We start from the raw sequence: 22,245 nt of genomic DNA, 5'->3' as shown, positions 1-22,245 counted from the left end.
GGGGGGGCGCTGCAGGCCCTTCCAAGGGGAACAGAAGCCGCTTCAACGACGCCCCGTCCCGCGCCTGACTGCGCAGCGTCTCAGCTGCCGCCGCCGCCGCCCCTGAGAAGCCCCCATCGTGTCGGGTTAAGAGTTGGGACGGGGGGGGAGGTTGCGCTGATCAAGCAAGCGTTGTCTGGGCAGGAGTGTTTTCGTGCAGAGAGGGCGCCCCCCCCCGCCCCTCTCCTCCCCTCGGCCCAAGGCTCTCTGCCCACAGGACTCCGTCCCCACGTGGCTCTGCCTCGGATCCACCCCAGAGGTTTCTCCCGCACTCCCTAGGTCCGGGGGGGGGGGCGCTGGCCGTCACAGCACTCAGACACGGAAGGGGGCGGCGGGGGGGGGGGCTCCCGTCGCCGCGCAAAAGAACCCAAAGCAGGGTGCCCCGTTCCCGGGGGGGGGGCGGATGTCGCCCGCTGCGGCTGCCCGCTTTCACGGAGGAGTCCCAGAAGAAGCAGTGGGAAACCGCCTCGGAGTGCCCTTCCTACCAGCGTCAAGGCAGGCCGCGGGAGGGGGGGCGGCGCCTGGTTGACCAGGGGAGGTTTCTGGGGGGCGGCTGCGCCCGCCTGTCCCCCTTGCTGCCGGCCCCCAAAGTAGCAGAGGTCGCCTCTCCTTTCCTCCCGTCAGAGGTCTAGGACAGGGATGGCGAACCTTTTGGAGACCGAGTGCCCAAACTGCAACCCAAGTGCCAAGTCAGCTAGACGTCCACATGGGGCTCGGGGTTGCCAGGTCCCTCTTCGCCACCTGCGGGAGGTTTTTGGGAGGAGCCTGAGGAGGGTGGGGTTTGGGGAGGGGAGGGACTTCAATGCCATAGAGTCCCATTACCAAAGCGGCCATTTTCTCCAGGTGAACTGAAATATCTCCTGCTACTACCTGGAGGTTGGCAACCCTGCATGGGCGGCCAAGCAGGGGAAGGAAAGCTGCTGGCGCATAGCCCCCACCCCTTCAGTTTTTTTTCCAACTGTTATCTTTGAGACAGCAAGGTAGACTTCCCCTGGCTATGGAAGATCCACTGATTTAGCAATTTGTAATCTCTTTTCCTTTCTGTAAATGTATTGAAATGCATTAGGACAGTGAGGGAATAGCTTGTTGCTGGGCAGGATAGCTCTGTGTGTCTGTGTCTGTAGTAATGGGGGCAAGAGTCACAGAGGGTTACAGTGAACCATAACAAGAACTGGGTGAAACTGTCTCTTTACTGCCGCCTCTATGTCCGTAGCGCTTATCAGCTTTACCCTGAATGTCGATGGGTTGTCGTATCTTGACGTTGGATAAATCTCTCTCCCTCAGTACAATCGGGGCTCAGAGATTTCTGCCCATTAGGGCCTCTGGGTCGCAGCTGCCAGAATAAACTGTTTTCTTGAAATAACGATCTCAGGTCTCTCTCCCACCCCCCCGAACCCCTGTTTACCACCACATCTTCATACGAATTGAAAAAGACTGTTATGTGGGGGGGCTGATGGTGGGGACAGCCCTCTGCATGTGCTCAGAGGCACCTTCGGTTGCATGAACGAGCAGAGTGGAAACCCGAGCTAAGCAAAGGGCTCGGCTCCAGCACAAACCCCAGGCGGGTCCCCATTTGGCCCTCACCGCCAATCTCCCGCGCTGCAGTCACCAACCAGCCCGCTCCAGATGGCTGCCCGGCATCCCACTCCCGGTCCAGCCGTCCCGGCTCCGCCTCTTCCAGTCCTCTGTGCTGGGGCAATGGCGCGCGTGCCCACAGAGAGGGCTCTGAGTGCCACCTCTGGCACACGTGCCAGAGGTTTGCCACCACTGGTCTATGACATACAGATCTTGAGCAGTGAACTTTGCACCAGCAAAGGTGGGGCATCCCCAGGTTCAGGCGAGCTGTGCAGGGAATGCCCTCTTCTGCGCCGACGTGAGCCCCTGCCCCAGAGGGACACCAGCATGCCCGCGCTTGGGATGGCCAAGCTGCTCCCCATTGCTGGCAGAAGGGCCCCTTATGCCAGTGTGCTGTTTATGCCAGCGCTGGTGTCACACGGCCTCCTGTGCACTCTCCCCCCCCCCCCGCCTTGTTGGTTGCGCTGTAAAAGGCAGCTGATACCACTGTAGGCTCTTGCAAGGACCACCGGCCCTGCCAGGGAGGGCTCTCTTTCAACCACCCGTGGCTCCGTGACTGCCGAGGAAAGGCCAGGGGCCCTCTGGTGCCTGCCACCACACCCAGCCCCCTCCCGTCTCCCCCAGCAAGGCAAAGCCGTCCTCCTGCCCCGCCTGGGCCGTGAATGCCCTGGCACACCACAAGCGACATTGATAGGGCCTTCTTTCTCTGCACTTCTTCTCTGAGCAGCGCTCTGCTGGTCTTTTCTCTGCAAGGCTGATGGGTTTTATTTTTCCTACACGGCGCCCTGCCCACCGGCACTGTGCGCCTGAACCACTGAACCTGCAAATTGAGGAAACAGCAAAATACATAAATATAGAAGCATTTCAGATGCTTAAGGTGGATTGATTAGTCGGCCCAACAATAAAATGCCCCACGCACAAATGCTTCTGTAGGATAGGTAAGTTGCAGTGGTGTAGCAGGTAGCCTGTCAGACTAGGATCTCCACTCTGCCGTGGAAGTGTTGCGGGGGGACTTTGGGCCACTCACACACTCCGCTTAGCCTGCCTCACAGGGTTGCTGTGAGGATAAAAGGAAACACAGGAGAACCACAGAAGCCGCTCTGGGTGCCCCCGGGGAAGGCAGAGCAGGGAATCAGCGAAGTGAAAAGGAAGCGTTTCTACGAAGCCGCCGCCCCCCCCCCCCGGCCCGATCCCGGACAGAGGCTCGGGGGCCCCTCCGGAAGCCGCCGGGAGGCCGAGGGGCTCGTGGGGGGGGGCAGCGGACCCCGCTCAGGGCCGCCCCACCCGCCCCGCGCCGCGGCCCCAGGAGGCTCCCCCTGGCCGCGTCATCGCCCTCTCGGGCGTCCCCCGCCCCGCGCTCTACGGGGCCGCGAAGGGGCGGGGCCGCGAAACCAGGCCACGCCCCCTTCCCGGCGGCAGCTGCCCATTGGCCCCGGCGGGCCCACGTGACACCCAACGAGCCTGTCGGGCGCCAAATTCAAAAACCTGGGCAGGAGCCGGCGGGGGGGCGAAGGCGGGAGGGAAGGAGCGGAGAGACGCGGCGGTGCCGCCGCCAGAAGACCCCCCCCCCGCCTCTACCCGGAGCCGGACTCCGCCGCAGGCAGGCCGGCGGGCTGAGCGGGAGGGGCGCTCCGGGGCGCGGAGCCGCCGCCGCCGCCTGGGGGTCCCGGGCGTCCCGGGGGAGGCGTGGGCGGAGGATGCCTCCCCCCCTTCGGCGGTGCGCACTCGTAAGTAAGCCCCCCCCCGGGCAGCGCGGTCGCCTGCAGCTGCGCCTTGGGCTCCGGGGAGGGGAGCCGCTGGACACCTACCTACCTACCTGCCTCCCTCCGCCGCGGGAAACGTGCCGGGGCTCCCCGTGCCCCCCCCCGCCCTCCCTGCCGAGCGCGCACGAGAGTGGCCCGGCCGGCCCCGCGGTGGGTGGCGCGCGCAGGCTCCCGGGTGCGGGCCCCCCCCCCGACGCCCCTCCTCCTCCCCCCATTTTGGGACCCTCCCCCGCTGGGCCCCTAACGGTGGGGAGGCCGGGGGGCCCTCTCCCCCCCCTCCTCCTCCTCCAGCCACGGCGGCACCTGTGCTCACGGGCGGGCTCGCAAGTAGCGTATTGCCCTACCTTGCGTGGGGGGGGGGTGTGGGTCAGAAAGGGCACCGAGGCCCTCGTGGGGAATGCCGGCCTGCTCCTCCCGCCCTGGGCTCTCTCTGGCCGGAGCGGCCTCCGGCGGGGCCTCCGCTCGCGCTTTTCTCCCCAGCGTCGGGCCTCTTCGCCGTCTGTGGCCCCGGGGGGCGGGCTTCAGGGGCGCGGGAGGAAGCCTCGCGTGCCGTGCGGCAGGCGCCCCGTGCGCCTCCGCGGCCCGGCCTCAGGCCCGCGCGCCCCGGCGCCGCCCCGTCGTTTGGCTTCCCGGGGCCACCGCGGAAGAGGAAGAGCGCTTGTCTTGGGCCGCGCATGAAACCCACCAGCGCCAGCTCAGTCGTCACGTTTGCAGTCGGTTGGGCGGCGCGCGGCCCGGGGGCTGCAGTTTGGGCAAGCCGGAGTGAGACTGTCCTGTCACCCCCCCCCCCACAAACACCCCTTCGGATTAACCTGGGGAAGTCGTTTCTGCAGGGCGCAGCAAACTGGGGTCTTCTACCTAAAGGGGTGGCTGTGGGGTAGCCAGTCTTCAGCAGGAAAAGGATGGCAGCGGTCTGATTCAAAAGGAACAAAGAGTTTATTGAGGGATTTGATACGAAAGTGGGGGGGGGAACTTATCCTAAACAAATGCTAGTAGTTCCAACTCTATGATTCTATGCTCCTTCTCCTCCCGTGCCCTCATAGGAGAGGTGGCAGCGGTGGGGCTGGTGTGGGCAGGCTTGGTGGGGGGGAGTGGTGGCTCCTGCTCCTTCCCCCTGCCTGCCCGCAGTGCTGCCACGTTGGTAGTCGAGGAGGCAGAAAGGGGGTGAGGCAGTTCTCACTCCTCCTTCTCCTCCACCTGGAGAGGAGGTGCTGGCAGGGCCAGTGTTGGTGTTCGAGGGGGACCGGCTATGCCTCTTGCTCCTCCTTCCTGCCCACCTGCAGTGCTGCCATCAAAGCAATGGCTGGGTGAAGGTGGGGCAGCTTCTGCTCCTTTTCTCCCACCCGCAAAAGAGGGCTGGTGGTGGCAGCCTCAGTGGTGGGGGGTGACGGTGGCAGCTGTGACCCCTGCCACTCCTCCCTTGCCCACCCTCAGTGGTGAAATCTCCAGCAGCTCTTCCTTCTCCTCCCCTCCCTGCTCTCAGTAGGTTTATGTTGGGTTCGCAAGCGCAGTGTTCCTCTGGGGTGATTTAAACCCCTTCCATTTGAGAAGATTTAACACTTTTCTGCAAACCTGGGGTCCCCCGAATCTACAGAAGAACACCCTCTTTCTGAACTTGGCCCCATTCTCAGTCTAACGATCTGCAGGGGTCCTGATTTAGAATTAGAGAAAGTGATCTGATAGGGTGGCCAGCTTCTGACTGGGAAAGTTCTGGAGATTTGGGGGGAAAGCCTGGGGAGGGTGAAGTTTGGAACAGGAGGGAGCTCAGCAGGGACACATGATGCCTTCAGAGTCTACCCTCCAAAGCAGCCCTTTTCTCCAGAGGAACTCATCCCTGAAGATGGCATAGTTCATGCCTTTCAGTGCCTAAGCTCTTTGAATGGACTCCTTCCTGAGAAGGAATATGTTATCTTATTCAGATAGACACCTACTGAGCAGGAATCAACATTTCTTACCGAAAGTAAGCTTTTTCTTGAGATGCGCCAATAAATTTATGAAAAGGGACATGATTGTATGTATAATTAAAACACATTTATTTTACACCACATAATATATGATTTTATCATGGTTACAAAGTCTTAAAATATTATATAAGTTTAGACATCATCAGTCTTAAACATGTTCACGTTGCAAGCAATCTTTAATAATCTCTATGCCTCTATAAAACAGTATCTTATCTTAATATAGTAATGATATTTCATTTAGAATATAAATTAGTTACAGAAATCATGTAAGATATGGTTAGTGCAATGCACATTCATTCAGAATATAAATCAGTTACAGAAATCTTGTAAAATATGGTTAATGTAATGGAGAAAGATTTGATATAGTTAAGAGCATCTCAACTCAAATCACATAGAACATCATAGTAATACAGAAGACATACTATACCCTGTCATGTCATCTGCAAACCTTCTCAACCTATATATCAGGCTTTAGAGAGATCTGAAAAGTTCCTGATCCATGTTCAGGATAAGTTAACCTTTTTGGTCTTTTATATGTTATTTTAGTATTGCAATGTCTTTGCAATGAATGTCTTTCCTGTGTCTTTGCAAAGGTTAGAGAAATCTCAGGTTCCATGAGTGTATGTAGAAATTATATTTTAAAGCATATTTTCAGTCCATGCCAGGACCAAGTCCATGAAATCATAGAGAAATCTCCCAGTGTTCTTAGCCTATGAAAAGGCCTCTGATCTATGTTAGGATCAGAGATATCTATGGTATGGTATGTGCATGCTATTGTAAGGGTCTCCAACCTCCCTGGGCTATTTCCACAAAATCACTCGCTCAGACGACCATTCAGAAGCAGGTAAGTTTATTGGAAAGCATCAGGTATGGTCAGGGCCTACACGGTCAAAAGCTGCAAGTGTTTGCCATTACAAAAGGGTGAGATTATATCCAGTTCTACAGCACAGATGTCAGTTACATGTTTTGAGAATTATACCAGCCTAGACTACATTCAGACATCAAAGCCCTAGAAGAAGCTCGTTAGCACAATTTCTACAAGAGTCAAGGTCGTGGGGGAGGAGGGACTGGGGAGAGGAGAGCGAGCGTTACATTCCAGCAGGGGCCTACACAGGGAGCGCTACAGCAGAAGCCTGAACCACACTCAGACCAGGATCAGTCCTGCCGTTTGTACAGAACAGAAAAAGAAACAGAACAGAAACAGAACAGGTCCTCACAGCTATCCACAGTTGTGTCAAAATCAGACACCAATGCAAAGCTTATGAGAAAGCCATGTAATGTGTTATGTGTAAGCTTAAAGCTGTTATGAAGTCTCTCTGATAGTGCTAATATCAGAGATTTGTGTGTGAACCTTTAGTTCAATGTAAGAGCCTAATAGCTCCATGAATATGACTCCATGTAATCTGTGTAAGCACTGTGTACTATCACAGAGTACAGAGGCACCCCTGTCAGTTAGGAAGACCTCTGGCTTCTGCTCAGAGAATGTTCAGAATCCTCTCTGTCAGCTAGAGAAGACTTCTGACACAAGCTCAGAGAATTAGCTTTTAGTCCCGTGTAAAGGAGACTATAGGTTTTACAGTCTTCATGCTTGCAAGGACTGGGAAGCCAAGCAAGACTAGATAGATCATTGTGAGACTCCATCAATCCTTGTTAGAATAAACGGGCTCTCAGTGTTCCAAATATGGAATGATCCAAACTCCTGGACCCCACTCTAAGGTTAGTAGGAATTCAAAGAGCCTCCATCCCATTCACAGGATGGAGAAGTCTGCAAGCATTCATTTCAGACATCCAGCCTTAGTAGTACTGGCTATTCTGAAAAGAATCTCCCCCTCCAGCCTCACAGGAAGGTTTGTAAAACGTTAGAGGTATCCGTAAGAATCCAGAACATACAAGAAGGCTAAACACTGAAAGAAACCTCTTTTGTCTTGAGAGCTTCAGTCCACGCAAAAATCAGAGCTCAGAGTCTTTACATCTCATGCAAGAGATGGAGAGGGTCAGGTCAGGTCAGCGGGTGTCAGCCTTTCAATAACTCTCTAACGTCTGGCTGGCTAGCTCTTTCTTTTATATTATTGTAGGCATGAGTCACGTTCAGTGCACTGATACTTTTGAAGTATTGCACCCCTTCCATGGCTCTGTTATTTTCCTTGACTCATACCATTTTCCAGCATTGTTTCCTTGTTAAGAATACAGTTAGGCTTGCTGGTCCGTTCCTCTGGAAGGGGTGCTCCATAACCTAACGTCTGTATCTTCATTATGTGTCATCTCATTACATCATAGTTCTCAGTCAGCACTTTCACAGAGCAGCTGTACTCCTCTTATCTATTTGTTAGTGGCTTTGTTCCAGAACGGAGCTGCAATATGTCATAGGGATACAGGAAGACAGGAAGACCTTGATAAAAAGTGTTTCAGGACAAATGCTCCTGCAACCCATTCTTTACATATAACAACATATGTGGAAAATGGGGAATCGTAGCTTGGAAAATAGCGGGGGGGGGGGGTTGATCAAGAGGGAGAGTGAAGATGACCTGTCCAATTCTGCAAAGAAATCAGATGAAAGGAGGAGGGATTCAGTGTGTGTTGGGAACCTCTGCTGCAGTTCAGCTGGTATCTAGGATCCGACTCCTTCCTGGCTCTAAAGCTGGGCTAGTTATACTGTTTTTGGTTCATAGTATAAAATGGGTTATTTTCAGGGAACAAAAGATTGTGACAGAGGATAAAGGAATACTTGGGAGTTGGGGCAACTAATCAGGAGAAAACTATAGAACTGACTGAACAGCACCAGGGAAGTGAGAGGGTGCAACAGGAAGGGAAGTTTCTGATTGAATTATAATTCAGGATTACAAAAGTGGAGGCATTAAGCTGAGTCATAATATTTGGCAGGAGCTTTGGGGACAATGGGAAGATTTGAACCAGAGTTTCCACACGGTCACAGAGCACTTAACGTTCAAATTGTGTAAGTGGCCAGTGTTTGCCAATCGCGTAAAAGACAACGCAGTAAGAGGCATTTCTTCTTGCCTGGCGTGGCTGAATTGCTGTCGTCCTGTTGGCACTCCCCAATTTCTCCCAAAAAGGCTTCCTTCGGAGCACTTTCTGTGCTTGTTGTCACAAGATCCTCTACTGCGTTCAGTGCTGTCAGGTTCTCAGACACAAAATGTGGCGGTGGCTCCCCACTTCCCGTGGGTGCCTCGCAGGGTTTGCTCACACTGTTACGCTGGCAGTTCATCTATTCAGAATGGGAGGGTGGAGGGTGTGCAGATGGTGGGGGGACAAGCAACAGACCCATCTGTTCTCTGTATTTTAAGTTGCAGTTGTGTTTGCCATGTAAAGTGTCTGTCCAAATGGCGACAGGAGGTGCCGCAGCCTTAATTCAGACCAGGTGCTGCGTGTTGTGCTGGTGCCGCCGGTCCTGGTCAGACTAGTGATGAGCATCAGAGGGGAAGCTGCAAATTTAACCTGTAGCCTGGAAGACTTAATAAAATCTATTTCAATATAAGCTTTCATGATACATGATTCACATTTCACTTCATCAGCTGTATCTGGCTCCTTTTTATTTTTCATGTACACTTTGGGCACCTTTACAGATGAAACAGCTGTTTCGGGACACTGCTCTAGGTGTAGGTTTTTGGTGTTCTTTTTCCCCCTTAACTCTGCAAAACCTGAAACCAAAAAAAGGATCCAGTGAAGACTTCTCCTGGGTAAACCTCATTGTTACCAACAGGACCTGCTGTTCTCATTCACTTCTGTTGGAGAACTTCCTTCTCGACTACTTTATCTTAGACCTTCAAATGTTCAACTTTTACAAATACTGAAAATCCAGATATTTCTGCAATTAATCCCTTGTAAAGGGTTAATTTGTAAACAAATGTAAAAGAGGAATGGTCATTACTATACAATAGTCATGCGTCATCATCAAGAGTGCAATGCTGCCAACAGTAAGCAGGGTTTGAATAGTCTGACTACTAGCCAGTACATTTATACAGCTTTAGGGGACCCCCATTGCTTAAGTTTAAGGGCAAGAGAACTAGCAGTATTTTGGAGGTTGTTTCATGGGGTGCTGGAGAAAGCTGGTGTAGCTCCATATGCTAGAACAGGAGGCAGAAGTAACTATAACCTCCATGGAATGTTGGAGGCGTCTACTGGCTGGCCTCCGTAACGGCTACAGAGAGGCTATGGCTGGACGCATCAGTTGCGTAGTCTGATGAGGTTAGCATTCATCTTTACATTTTTGATGCTTTATCTGATGATGATAAGAACTAGTGATAGCATTTTATTAATGTCTGGCCTGGTTTCCTTGACAAATGCCTGCTACCATGGCAGTTCATGAGCCCTGGGCCTTATTTCCAGATTAAGGCACGCACAGGGTTCCCCCACCCCACCCCTGTAGTTTCAGATCAAATTTGATCAGTTACTTCTGCCTTCCCTGAAACAGCTGTGAAAGCAAATAACCATGGAATACCTTTTTGTCAGATATGTTGGGCTGATGTCCCGACTGCATTCAAAAAGTTTCTTCTCTCCTACATGTATTGTTTTTCAATGTATACCTCCCCACCCTCAAAGTCTTTCTAGCATTTTCAAGATGTGATCTGGGAAACCTGAGTGTTTCTCAGTGAGGACGTAAAATTAGCCAAGCCTTCATAGAGGACAGCCTCAGACCCACCTGCTCATCTTCTCCTGTGGGGTTCAATTGCAGGGGACCTTGGGTCACATTCTACAGTGCGCTTTCAGCTGATATGTGACAGCTGGAAAGCTCTGCAGCGAAAACCAGCACCGGTACCCACTGAGTGGGCCGTGTGATAGACTGGAGCATCCTCCTCTGCTATATATTAGCATAATCTAGACGCAGAAAACAGTTTCTCTAGGGTGTCAGGGAAATAAGGCCCAGGGCTCATGAACCGCCATGGTAGCAGGCATTTGTCAAGGAAACCAGGCCAGACATTAACAATGAAATAAGTGAAATTAAAGCTGCTATCATTTATGTGCTTGCCTTAGCTTACACTGAATTTGGGCTTGTTACTGAGTAAACACGTGCTGGAATGGGCTCTGAGTGGCGTGGAGTTACACTTAAAAGGTTTCCATGGAGTAATTTGATGGATGGGTTTTGGTAACAGTTTTGGGTCTGACTAACATTTCTAGTTAATTTGAAAGGCAGTGATATTGTTTTTCCAGAACAATTTTATTTGGAGGGGGGATTCTAGAAAACCTTTTAAGGCCTTGAGTACAACAAGATCTGATTTCGCATGTTTATTTTAACTTATATCTTGTAAACAAATGTTAAAAAGCACCCCATGATAATATTATGTTCCCAATAGCAACAAATACTTTAAAATATTTGATTAGGGGAGAAGCAAACCAAGTGCGATTTTAAAATGTAATATTTCAAACAACTCAAAGCTTTGTGTCAGGGTGAATTTGATGTATATCACAATTTCAATCGATAGTAAGACTAGATTTAAATTATGGCTTTCTACATAAAGACTCATTCTTGCTGGTAGAATCTTAATATTTACAACCAGATGAAGGTTTTATTTCCAGAATAATAATTTTTCAGATGGGTTTTACAGTTATATAAAAAATACTGATTTGGTTATACTATTAGAAATAGATAGTTCAGCTTGCAATAATTTCATAATTATCTCCAGTTTAACAGGTTAATCATTCATATTTGGACAACTTTTCTGCTGTACTTTATTGGAAGGAGAAAAATAACCATTGACTTAATAATAGTTTAAATAGTTTTATTTAATTAAAATAATGTTATAGCAAATGTATTCTTGTAATTGCTCAAGCATCCATGTTTGTTAACTGATGTGGTTAAACAAAATATCTTTTAAAAAACACATATACTTTCAGCCAGGTCCACACTTGAAAAACTTAAAATGCTGTCTTCTGTAGCTCATTCATCTTTATCTTCCTTTTCTTGTTTGTTCATAATCTGGAAAAGAAAAACAAGCTTTCCTGCTTTATCGGGTCCCAACAGATTTCTCAATTTAGAATGAATGAGTCCAAAGGAACAGAATATTCTTTCTGTGCCATACCAGCAGACAAAGCTACTGCTGTTAAAAGTGCTAAATTTCAAGAAGTTCAATGAATAGAAGATTCTTTGGAGTGGAATAGATCTGCACAAGGGGCTAAGTGTGAGGAGGGAGGGTAAGCAGTAAAAATGAAAGTGAAACTTGCTTGCCCCTCCCTCCTCACACTGTCTTCTTCCTTATTTAATGGTGAATAACCTTTGTACTGTAATGCATCGTAAATAGCAAACTATCTTTAGATAGATTTTTCCTCAAAAAGCATTTTATTTTTAAAAATCCATTTTTATTTAAATCAATTTAAATTTTTTAAAAATCATTGATTTTTTATCCACCCTGCTTTATGTGGATTTTTTTACTATAGTAATATTTTTTTGAAAATTAAACACAATACAGCATGAAGTTCCCTTGGCAGCAAAAGCGCAACTAGCATAGGGGTCCAGCAGTTTGTTTTCTTTCACTCCAAGAAAATTAAGGAAGTTACAATTTTAAATTGTGTCAAATTGCAAAATTTAATATGCCCAGTTATGGTTTTTAACAATGGTTTTTAATTAAAACTGTTAAGTATTGCATTTACATCCCTTTTCCCAAACTTCATTTGGTGTGTGTGTGTGTGGGGGGGTGAAGGTCTGGGAAAAGAAACACACAAACCTGGTTCTACACTGCTGTAGAATGAAGAGAAATCCTAACAGCATTTGTGGAAACGGAACTTGTGCCTCCATTAGAGATGCACAATTTCTGGAAATTTTGAAGCTATGGGCGGGGGGAAACATTTTCCCCTGCCCTCCCTGAAAAAAAAATGAAATTTTGGGTGAAATTGAAGTACATTCAATACTTATTGCCTTGTCAAGCTTTATGCTTTAACAACATAAAATGTATCCTTTATAACTTAGCATGCAAAATTGCAATATATGACATCCTTATGGAATGTAAAAATTATAAATACCTTACTTTTTTGAACAAACAGAATTGCAAATACACCCAATATTTGAGGGGTAGAGAGTATTTGGGAGGGGCCATGGCTCAGTAGTAGAGCCTCTGCTTGGCATGCAGAAGGTCCCAGGTTCAATCCCCAGCATCTCCAGTTAAAGGGACTAGGCAAGTAGGTGATGTGAAAGCCCTCTGCCTGAGACCCTGGAGAGCTTAAGGGAAGGGCTGTGGCTCAGAGGTAGACCATGTGCTTGGCATGCAGAAGGTCCCTGGTTCAATCCCTGGCATCTCCAGTTAAAGGAATCAGGCGAGTAGGTGATGTGAAAGACCCCTGCCTGAGACCCTGGAGAGCCGCTGCCGGTCTGAGTAGACAATACTGACTTTGATGTACCCCAACGGTCTGATTCCGTATAAGGCAGCTTCATGTGTTGAGGGAAAACTGCATGCTAATTTTCCCTGTTACCTTAGCACGTATGCCTTATTTTTTACTATCTGAAAAGTAGAAAAAAGCAGTTAAAGAGGAAACAAGCTTTGTGGTAAATAACATAAAATATATTATCAAACTGCAGTGATTAAACTTAGTACACTTTTGTATTGAATTCACAATAAATTGAAACACTTAGCTTTTGATAATAGCATGTGCGCAGCTAGACATAGTTCCAGCTAGATGTGGTTTTCTTCTGTGGCTACATGTTAGAAATAACTCAGTTTTCAATAAACTTTCAGAGTTTTCCTTTGGGGCTTTCTCCCCCAGTACTCCTAAATTTCCAATTTTCCCAGTTTCTCCCCCCCCCCCCCCACCGCAGTTCTTCATATCCCTGCCCTCATGTTACCAGGATGCAACAAAGTTTGCAAAAGTTACTAGCCAACAACAGTTTTTACTAGCTTGTTTATACATATCTATGTTGGTTGAGGTGCATTGATTGCATTCTTACCACGGGTGTCAAGGTGAGTGGCGGTTCTTCATCACAGCCTTTGCTAAAAAATGGGATTCTTTCATAGAAACATTGTGTGGAAACTTATTTCATGAGCGCCTGGCTGGCATGTCGGAGTCCCTGGTGCAGATTCCCCGTTCTGCCATGGATGTTATTTCAACCTAACCTACCTTACAGGGTGGTAGTTGTGAAAATAAAATGAAGGAAGGAGATTTTTTAAAACTGCTTTGGGTTCTCATTGGGATGAACAAGTATATTGTAAGTTGTCGTGAAATGCTGCTCCTTGGAGCCAGCATGGTGGTGTGGTTAAGAGCGGTGGTTTGGAGCGGTGGACTCTGATCTGGAGTACGGGGTTTGATTCCCCACCTCTACACATGAAGCCAGCTGGGTGACTTTGAAAGTTACAGCTTTGTTAGAGCTCTCTCAGTTCCACCTACCTCACAGGGTGTCTGTTGTGGGGAGGGGAAGGGAAGGTGATTGTAAGCCGGTTTGAGTCTCCCTTAAGTGGTAGAGAAAGTCGGCATATAAAAAAACTCTTCTTGTGTTTTTAGGGTCTGTTCATGTGTCTTCAATGGAGGTCAAATGCACTGGCCAAGGATGAAGAGCAGCCCACATAGGCCCCTGATACTCAAGAGACGGAAACTGCCTCTCGCGCATGGGGATGCATTCAGCACTCTTGCAGGAGAGGACCCTGGTGGGCAGGGCACTGGCCCCCTCAGCCACCAGCAAGCAAGGACAGGGGAGCTCAGCGTGGACAGGAAGACGCCTGGAGCCCAGAGGTTCCCTGTTGGGGTTAAGATAAGGAGCCATGCTGCAACGCCTGACGCTCAGGTGGTGGCCGTCCCTGCTGGCCCAGATGTCCAAAGCATCATGGAAGCTCTGGCAGTCAAAGGGAAAGAATGTGGCGGCTCCAGGCCTAACAAATTTATTCTTATCAGTAGTGGTAGCAGCTCTCCCACTGCGGAAGCAAGAAAAGTTCACCAGCTATTCAGATCTGAAGATCAGCACAGTGCTCCCTGCAACGAGGTCCAGGAAGAAGAGGATGCTGGACCAAGCTCTGAGGCAATGAAAGAAACAGCATTTTGGGCCTCGGAACTGCAATCTGTGGAGGGACAAGAACAGGAAGGAAACAGTATGTAGATCTTTATCTTCTATATGTGCCATGAGAGTTAGGACCAAGGCCTGTCCTCCAGCTCTGCAGTGGTCTGTTGACATGCTCTGTTACGTGCCCGAACAGGAATGATGCGCCCACGGGGCCTATGTGATGCATCTTGGTATGATTTGAGGCATGGGTCATACAGAGCACCTGCCCTTGTGAGGGGATAGCCATACAGTGACTGGATAGTGTCAGATAAATTAATTGCTCTTTGGAAAGAGAGAGACGGCAGGTTTACCTGCTCCTAGGATTACCTGCTCCTAGGAGGCATGTGCAGAAACATGGGGCCAGCTTCTTCGAAGGCGGATAATTCTTATACTTTCACATGCTAAGAATAAAACCTTTTGGGATATAAGATTGGTGTGCCTCCCCTTTTTTTCCTGAAACAGAATAAATGTTTCAGTAATTTTGGGAAACAGATGTAAAACAACTAGTCAAAGATGCTTTTCCAGGTTCTGTGAGGTAGTTCGGATGACATAAGCAGAACACAGATTTTTTTTAGTCTGGTAATGTTAGTCTGGTGTAGCAAAGTAAAGCAAAGTCCAGTGGCACCACATAGATATCTATCTGACAAAGCGGCCTGTGACTCTTGAAAGCTGAAATACATGTTGTTAGTCCTTAAGACGCCCTTAGACTTATATCTCTTATACGCTCATGCAACAGATGAAGCCCCATCCGAAACGCACAAGGTGTGTGATTGTGGCTCCTCTCACAAGCGCACAACCCAGAGCATCACCTCTTTCTGGCCGTCAGTCCCACCCACAGTGCCGGCTCCTTGTTCATCTGCTTAATCTCCCAAGGGCCAGATCCTGCACACCTGCTCAGGAAGCTGCATCCTGGAAGAACAAGCCTGCCAGCCAAGCATTTTCCAGTACTTCCTGCTCACATTTCTGCCATTCAAAAGTCTCCCAGATGAGTGTTACATAATTACCTGTTTTCTGTTTAGAATAGTTTGAAACTTCATAAGTTACAAAATATTTTTTTTCCAAAACAATGAAAGACAGCCCTGCAGTATCACTGAACTTCTTTCATTTAAACTGCAAAGGAGCATCAAAGTATGTTTGAGGCAAGGGCGCATATTGTCAAAAACAGGAGCCCCGCACCACAGCCCACTCCAAAACCCACTGGGATTTCCTTGATGAGAGCTCTGATCCTGTAAGCGGGGTCCTGGCTCCGTGGGAGAGCACCTGCTGGTTGTGCAGGAAATCCGGAGGGCAGTCCTTGGATCAAGAGCCAGGGGAGTGGGTGTGCCAGGGCGTGTATTAAATGTGGCTCAGGGGAGGTAAAAGGACCCCTCTGCGGGCTTGCAGATTTGTACAGTATCTTGTTTAAATGGAGCCGTGACCTGTGTGAAGCAGTTCTGCAGGTGTCCTTAGAGGCCAGCCCAGGCTCTTCTCTCCCCTCCCCCCGCCCCAGGCTAAGCTCGTGCAGCAGCTTTGCAGGGTAGCAACCCCTTAGATTGCAGCCATGTGCAAGTACAAAGGTCACAGGTGAGTTCTTTCTCCTCTGTGGGCAGAAAGGTGAGGGGAAACGGAGCTAATCTAAGCGACCATTTATCTTTTGGGACAAGGCTTGAAACTGAAGAAAACTTATTATTTGGACACAATCTCATTGAGTCACAATAGGTAGGACTGCCAGCATTTTTAGAAATGTGGTTAAACTTTGCAACACTAGATCACTGTTTCATATCATTGAACACACTGTGGCATATTAATTTTTGCTGGAATTATTTATTTTTAAACAAATAAAACTTTGACATCTTGCATATTTCTACAGTATACGTTTTTTTTGGGGGGGGGGGGCTTCCAAAATTTCTCTTTTTCAATAGGAAAATTTTAGGAAGTCCTGAAACTTTTTCATGCTGTACATTTGGAGTGACGGAAATGTTTTGTAAGACTAGGTATCCCAAAAGGAGGAGATATTTCATAGAAGGAGTTTTCCCTGCTCCACAGGATCTCCCCATTTTTTCATTGAAAAAAATCCCTCAAACATTTTTCATGCTCTACTTTTTGTACGTGAAAAAGCCTGCCTTCAGGAGCATTTTGTTCATTCTAAAAGAGAAAATATTTTAGTTTTGGGAGTTGTTCATTCATAGGATCGGTGTTCTGCTAGGGAAGGGGCGTTCAGACCCCAGGAGCAACCGTCTCCCTGAGCACAACTCCTTGACCTGGAAGAAGCTTCTGCGCTAGCAGCCGGGATTCGTGAGAACCGGTGGGCGGATGTGCCGTTTTGCCTATTTACTGTTGGGAGCTGCTCTGTGAATTTTTACTTTGAAGGCATGGAGTAGAAGAATTGTAACTAAATTAATGGCTGTGTTTTATTCTGTTGATGTCTGTTCATTTATGCTTTGTTTGTGCTGTCCCTAGTTTTGGCATAAGACAGTTTAGAAATCTTGATTAAATTAAGTTTAGGAAGGTTGCCATTTTTTTAACTGGCCCTGCTCCTGTACTGGAGTACAAAAATTAGAGAGAAGCTTTTACTCACATGTAGGGAAGGCTTCATCTACTAGTGCACGGCCACTTAAAAAGCTGCCCCTGTAAGCAGCATTGCATCATTTAGTGAATATGTGAAGCACAGATTTTATTTTCACGGTGCTTTCATGTGATTCCTATTTTCCGTAGTGTTTTCCAACGTCTTGTCTGAGCCGCTGCCTCTGGCGGACTTAGCCTCTGAACTTTGCCTCTGTCGAGTGCAGCCTTGAGGTCTCCTCTGGCATATGGCAGAATGAGACCTGTGGTTTTGTCGTCCTCCTTCTCCACCCCCCACCCCCAGGCAGTAGGGAAGCTCCAAGCTGCGGCCTGGACAACAGTCTGACCAATATCCAGTGGCTGGGCAAGATGAGTTCCGATGTCCTGAGCCCCTGCAGCGTGAAAAAAGAAACGGAGAAGGAGAACCAGACCCCCCGGCCGGAAGCAGCCATCAAGGTAAGCAAAGGAAGGCAAGCCAGGCTGTGGGGATGCCACCATCCCGTCCCTCTGCAGCGGCAAAGGAGAAAGAGGCAGGGCTTCCCTCCCCTGGTTTTCAGTCTGCCTCCCTCCTCTGCCTGCTGTCCTCAGCAGCAGGGCTCCCGGAAGGAGCAGGGTGCTGGTGACCCTCCTGCCCTTCCTTTCCTGGGGCAACGGCGCTCTCCACACACAGGAAGTGACTCCAGGTGGCAGCCAGGCAGTGCTTGGGTGGGGGTGTGTGTGGAAGCGCTGGTGGAGAGGCGGGGGCGAGCGGCTGCCCTGGCTCCTTTTCAGGTGGGTTTAATTCTGTCTGCTCTGGGGCGTCGGAATGATGGTCTTCCATTTAATGTCAAAATGCGAGAAGCAAAACCTCAGGAGCAAGCGGAGTTCCGTCTTCCGCCTCGCTCTGCATTTGCAGGCCCAAGAAGATGCTAACAAAGGTCTGAGTATGAGGAAAATGAGAACCCTGGGTACCCATGTGTGACTTTGAGGGACCCTGAACAATAAGAACCCTGGGTTCCAGGAGAGGAAGACTGATAGGATCCAATCTTGGTGACCTGACTGCACGCCAGAATCCCCCGCAGGTTGAGTTTTGATCCATTGAGCAGTCTAATGGGGTGGGGGACCAAGGTTCTGTCCCATGATCCATTCTACTTTCATTTCTCAATCATCCCCTACTGTGAGCGGGCTTGACACACTGTCCATCATTGGGTAATGCTGGGTTGCTGGCTGATCATCTGCTGCTCAATAGATTATAAACAAATAACAATGAGAGGAAAAGTACAAAAGCCAAGTAAGAGACCTTAAGTAAGACAACGTAGATATTAGACTGGGACATGGATCAAAGAGAGACCTTGTGGTGTTGTATGTGAAGTGTCAGACTAGGTTCGGCCCAGATTTGAATCCCTGCTGTACTATGGAAGCTCACTAAGGGCCTGTGGGCCAGTCGCATTCTGGCCTAAACTATCTTATAGGGTTGTTGTGATGGTAAAATGGAAGATAGGAGAATGATGTGCGCCATTTTGGCTCTCCGTTGGGGAGAAAGGCAATGTCTAAATGATAAACTATATGTTTCCATAGAAGTAGCTATGTTACAGTGAAGTCCTAACCAGAGGGTCACCCTTCTAAGCCCATTGACTTGGTGTGTGTTTACAATTACATTGTTACAATGCAATCCTGTGCATGCCTACTTGGAAGTAAGGTCCATATTGTTAATCCCAGATACACGTGCATAGGATCGCACTCTTAGTCAACTGTTGAAAAATAGGAAAAATAAACTCTGCACCATCTCCGCCCCAACTAGTCTGCCGTAAACAGGGATGCTGGATTTAGGGCTCATTCCAGATTAACTGCCTTAGTTTAGCAGGGGTCACAGTTGCAATGGCTCAATGAACAGTGTTTGTTTTTTGTTTTCTCTCAATTAGATCTGAACACCAATGACCCCGTGTGCCCCTGTAGGTTTTTTATCCTGTGACTCATACGTTTCACGTCTTCTTGACTTTGCAGTTTCTCCCAGTTCATCCTCTTACATATAATGTTTGTAAGTGGAGCTGTACTCCTCAGCATCTGGCAAAATGGTCTTCATAACAGGAGCTGAGTCTTCCGCATAGTGCCTCAATAGTTACTTATTTATGACATTAGAAGAAGAGTTGGTTTTTATATGCCGACTTTCTCTACCACTTAAGGAAGAATCAAACCGGCTCACAATCACCTTCCCTTCCCCTCCCCACAACAGTCACCCTGTGAGGTAGGTGGAGCTGAGAGCTGTGACTAGGCCAAGGTCACCCAGCTGGCTTCATGTGGAGGAGTGGGGAAACCAACCTGGTTCACCAGATTAGCCTCCGCTGCTCATGCGGAGGAGTGGGGAATCGAACCCTGTTCTCCAGATCAGAGTCCACTGTGCCAAACCACTGCTCTTAACCAAATTCAAATTCAATATCCTTTAATAGGCATAGTACAAAAAACAGCTCATACAGATTCTCACGAACGAGCCAGACTGTGATATAATAAACAATGATGATCATGTAGGGCGTTGGCTCTGTGGTTTGACAACCAGTTTTGTAATTAACACAACTCCCTCTTTTTTTTCTTTCCACGAATGCTTCAATATTTATCTTGCCAAACAACCAGCTAGAAGGTCTCATTTACACCCCCTTCCATGGACCCTGCACTGTTCACGTGTTTCCCTTCTCTTCTGCTCAGCAGATTGAGGAAGGTCCTGCGCCTTCCTCCTCTACCGCCTTGTGGCCGGAGTCCTTCACTGAGCGACCCCCTTATTCCTACATGGCCATGATCCAGTTTGCCATCAACAGCACTGAGAAGAAACGCATGACGCTGAAAGACATCTACACCTGGATTGAGGACCATTTCCCTTACTTTAAGCATGTGGCAAAGCCAGGCTGGAAGGTAATGAACACTTTTCGGCCTGTAAGAAGGGGGGGGAGAAGCTCATCTGTTGATGCTACAGTTGTCCTGTGATAAGGGTGTATCTGCTAAGTGGCCCTGGTTTCACGCCAGTGAATTTGGAGAGGCAGAAACTGCAAGGGTGTAACATGAACACTGCGTGACCAGCCCACAGTAAAAAATGAGGGTTGCCTGGCAATAAGCCCTTTCTCCCAGCATGCTCTGGCTGCATCAGAGTGCTTGGAAAGGTGCGGGTGAATAATAGGTTGATGAGTGAGAACTACAGATTGTGGTCCCTTGAGGACGGCAGCATCCCGTGATACTTTGCATTATAACTGTGGGTGATTGGATTTTGTTGTCTCAAACATAACATTTCTCAGCAAATGCTGAGCTCCCAAAGGAGGGTTGATTTTGGCTTCATTCACATTAAGTGCAGAGGGAGGGATAAGGATCCTAGCTTTGCCCTATCTGCTTTTTTGTGTGTGTGTTTGCAGAGATTGTTTTCCTAGAAGGACGTATTCAGCTTTGTAATCATTCACTTGCTGTGTGGTACAGTCATAATAGGAGTACTGTTTCCATATGCTGATTCTGAATTAGGCTGTAGAAGTGTGAAGGTATTTGTGAGTGTCCTTAGTTTTGTGTGAACAGTTGTCTGCCTCTGTTATGTGACTGGAAACTATAAAGGTTCCTTCCTTCCTATTCAGAACTCCATACGGCACAATCTTTCACTTCATGACATGTTTGTTCGGGAGACATCAGCCAACAGCAAAATCTCCTTCTGGACTATTCATCCTGAAGCAAACCGCTACCTTACGCTGGACCAGGTGTTCAAGGTACGTACGTCCAAGGGAGGAAAGGAGGTCACCTCATTCCCACACTCTGAAGTATTTAGCTGTTCCAAGTCTAAGGAGGTGAGGCACATTGGTGTGGAGCTGAATTTATGGTTGGGTCAGCAGAAAGGAAACTTGCAAAATCAGTGATGCTGCCCTGGAAAAGATTCTGCATGCATAGCTTCAGGGAGAGATGCAGGGTAGACAGTTTTTCATATAAAAGCATGCCTTGTTTCGATTGAATGAATACAATGCCAATCAAATTGAGCAGTTTCTTGTCATTAACTTTTTTAAACGATCATCCCTAGGATGCATATACATTGCTTATATCACATCTACATATCTGCACACATAAAATTTAAATCACATCAAAAACACTTTACTAAATCTTTTTTATATATATTAGTACTTAACAAGATGTTTATATGTGTCTTACGATTAAAAAGGTAGACTTTGTTGTTTAAATCAAATAAATCTACTTAGTAAGATCAGACAGTTTAGGATACCAGAATATGTTCCAACTCAAAATGTTCAAGAAAAGCCACATCACTGATTTCAGGGCAGAACTTAAGTATGAGGCTGGCTGAGTGGGGCAATGAGGGGAGGCGTGCCGGGCCCGGCTGCAGGGGGGGGGTGGCCTGCCGGGTTTGGCTATGTCGGCAATGGGGAAGCCTCGTTGGCCACACTGGTAACGGGAGAAGCTGTGCTGGGAAGAGGATGGATACAGCCACTGAAGGTGCATTGTGTGCAAGTGCAGACAATGGCTCCTATGGTTTTTTGGGGGGAGGGGGTTTAAAACACACCCACCTTGTTGGGTTTTTTAAGGTTTCAGATTTTTCTGCAAATCTAGGGGTCCCCCAAGCATGAAGAAAAATCTCTCTCCACCTGGTCCAGACCCAAGGATATAAGTATCTGCAGATTGGGCCAAATTGACTATTAGAACATAAGATGGTACGATCAAATGGCCTAAGGCAGTGGTCGGCAAACCGCGGCTCGCGAGCCGCATGCAGCTCTTTGGCCCCTTGGGTGTAGTTCTGCCCCTGGGCGCCATGCCTGCTGCTTAGTCTCCCCCGGGGCCGTGGTTCCTGCCGGCGCTTCTCCTGTTGCTGCGGCGGCCGGCCACCCCTCCCTCCTCCGAGACACCTCTGCTCAGGCACCGCTTCTCTCGCCCGGGGGTCCGCTCCCCCACGCGTGCGTGGTCACAGCCCGCCTGCCCCCAGGCCATCAAGCCCAACCCCAGTCCCAGAGCCAACCCACAGGGGAGGGGGGAAGAGCCCTCGGACCCCCACTCACCTGGAGAGGCATCAAGCAGCAGCCGGCTAGAGCTGCCTCCCAACACCCGGGGGGGGCGGGCTCGAGGTCCCCACAACCGCCGACCAGCCCGCTTGTCAGCTGGCGAGCAAGAGAACCGGTCCAGGCAGACCATGCCTGGCCGACGGGGCGCTGCAGTGGCCACGACGGCCCCGGCCCCCAGGCTGGCCCGCCAGACCGCTCCCCGGGGAGAGGCCGAACAGCCCTCCCATCAGCTGGCAGGCGGAGGGGGGAGCACGATGGCGGAGGAAGGCTCCAGGGAGGCAGAGGGGTCGGCGTGGCTCCAGCCCCAGCTCCCACCGGGAAACGGTTGGCGGGACGGTGGGGGGAACAGGCGCGGAGAGGAGACGCCTGAAGGAAAGGGAGGC

The 22,245-nt window shown here is 49.2% G+C and overlaps 1 protein-coding gene across 1 annotated transcript in view; it reads left to right on the top strand.

Annotated features, from left to right (window-relative positions):
- Positions 1–13,788: 13,788 nt before the first annotated feature.
- FOXM1 (forkhead box M1) overlaps positions 13,789–22,245 on the top strand; it is a 40,499-nt gene continuing 32,042 nt past the window's right edge. Inside the window, exons 1-4 of the mRNA XM_056855898.1 lie at positions 13,789–14,364; positions 17,161–17,312; positions 19,536–19,739; positions 20,441–20,569. Of these exons, the coding sequence (XP_056711876.1) occupies positions 13,815–14,364; positions 17,161–17,312; positions 19,536–19,739; positions 20,441–20,569 (1,035 nt within the window). The 5' untranslated portion in view covers positions 13,789–13,814. The remainder of the gene's footprint in view (positions 14,365–17,160; positions 17,313–19,535; positions 19,740–20,440; positions 20,570–22,245) is intronic.

Source organism: Euleptes europaea, chromosome 9 (genome assembly GCF_029931775.1).
Source record: "Euleptes europaea isolate rEulEur1 chromosome 9, rEulEur1.hap1, whole genome shotgun sequence".
Classification (NCBI taxonomy): domain Eukaryota; kingdom Metazoa; phylum Chordata; class Lepidosauria; order Squamata; family Sphaerodactylidae; genus Euleptes; species Euleptes europaea.
Note: the sequence above shows the minus strand (reverse complement) of the source record. Positions and strands in the feature narration are given on the sequence as shown.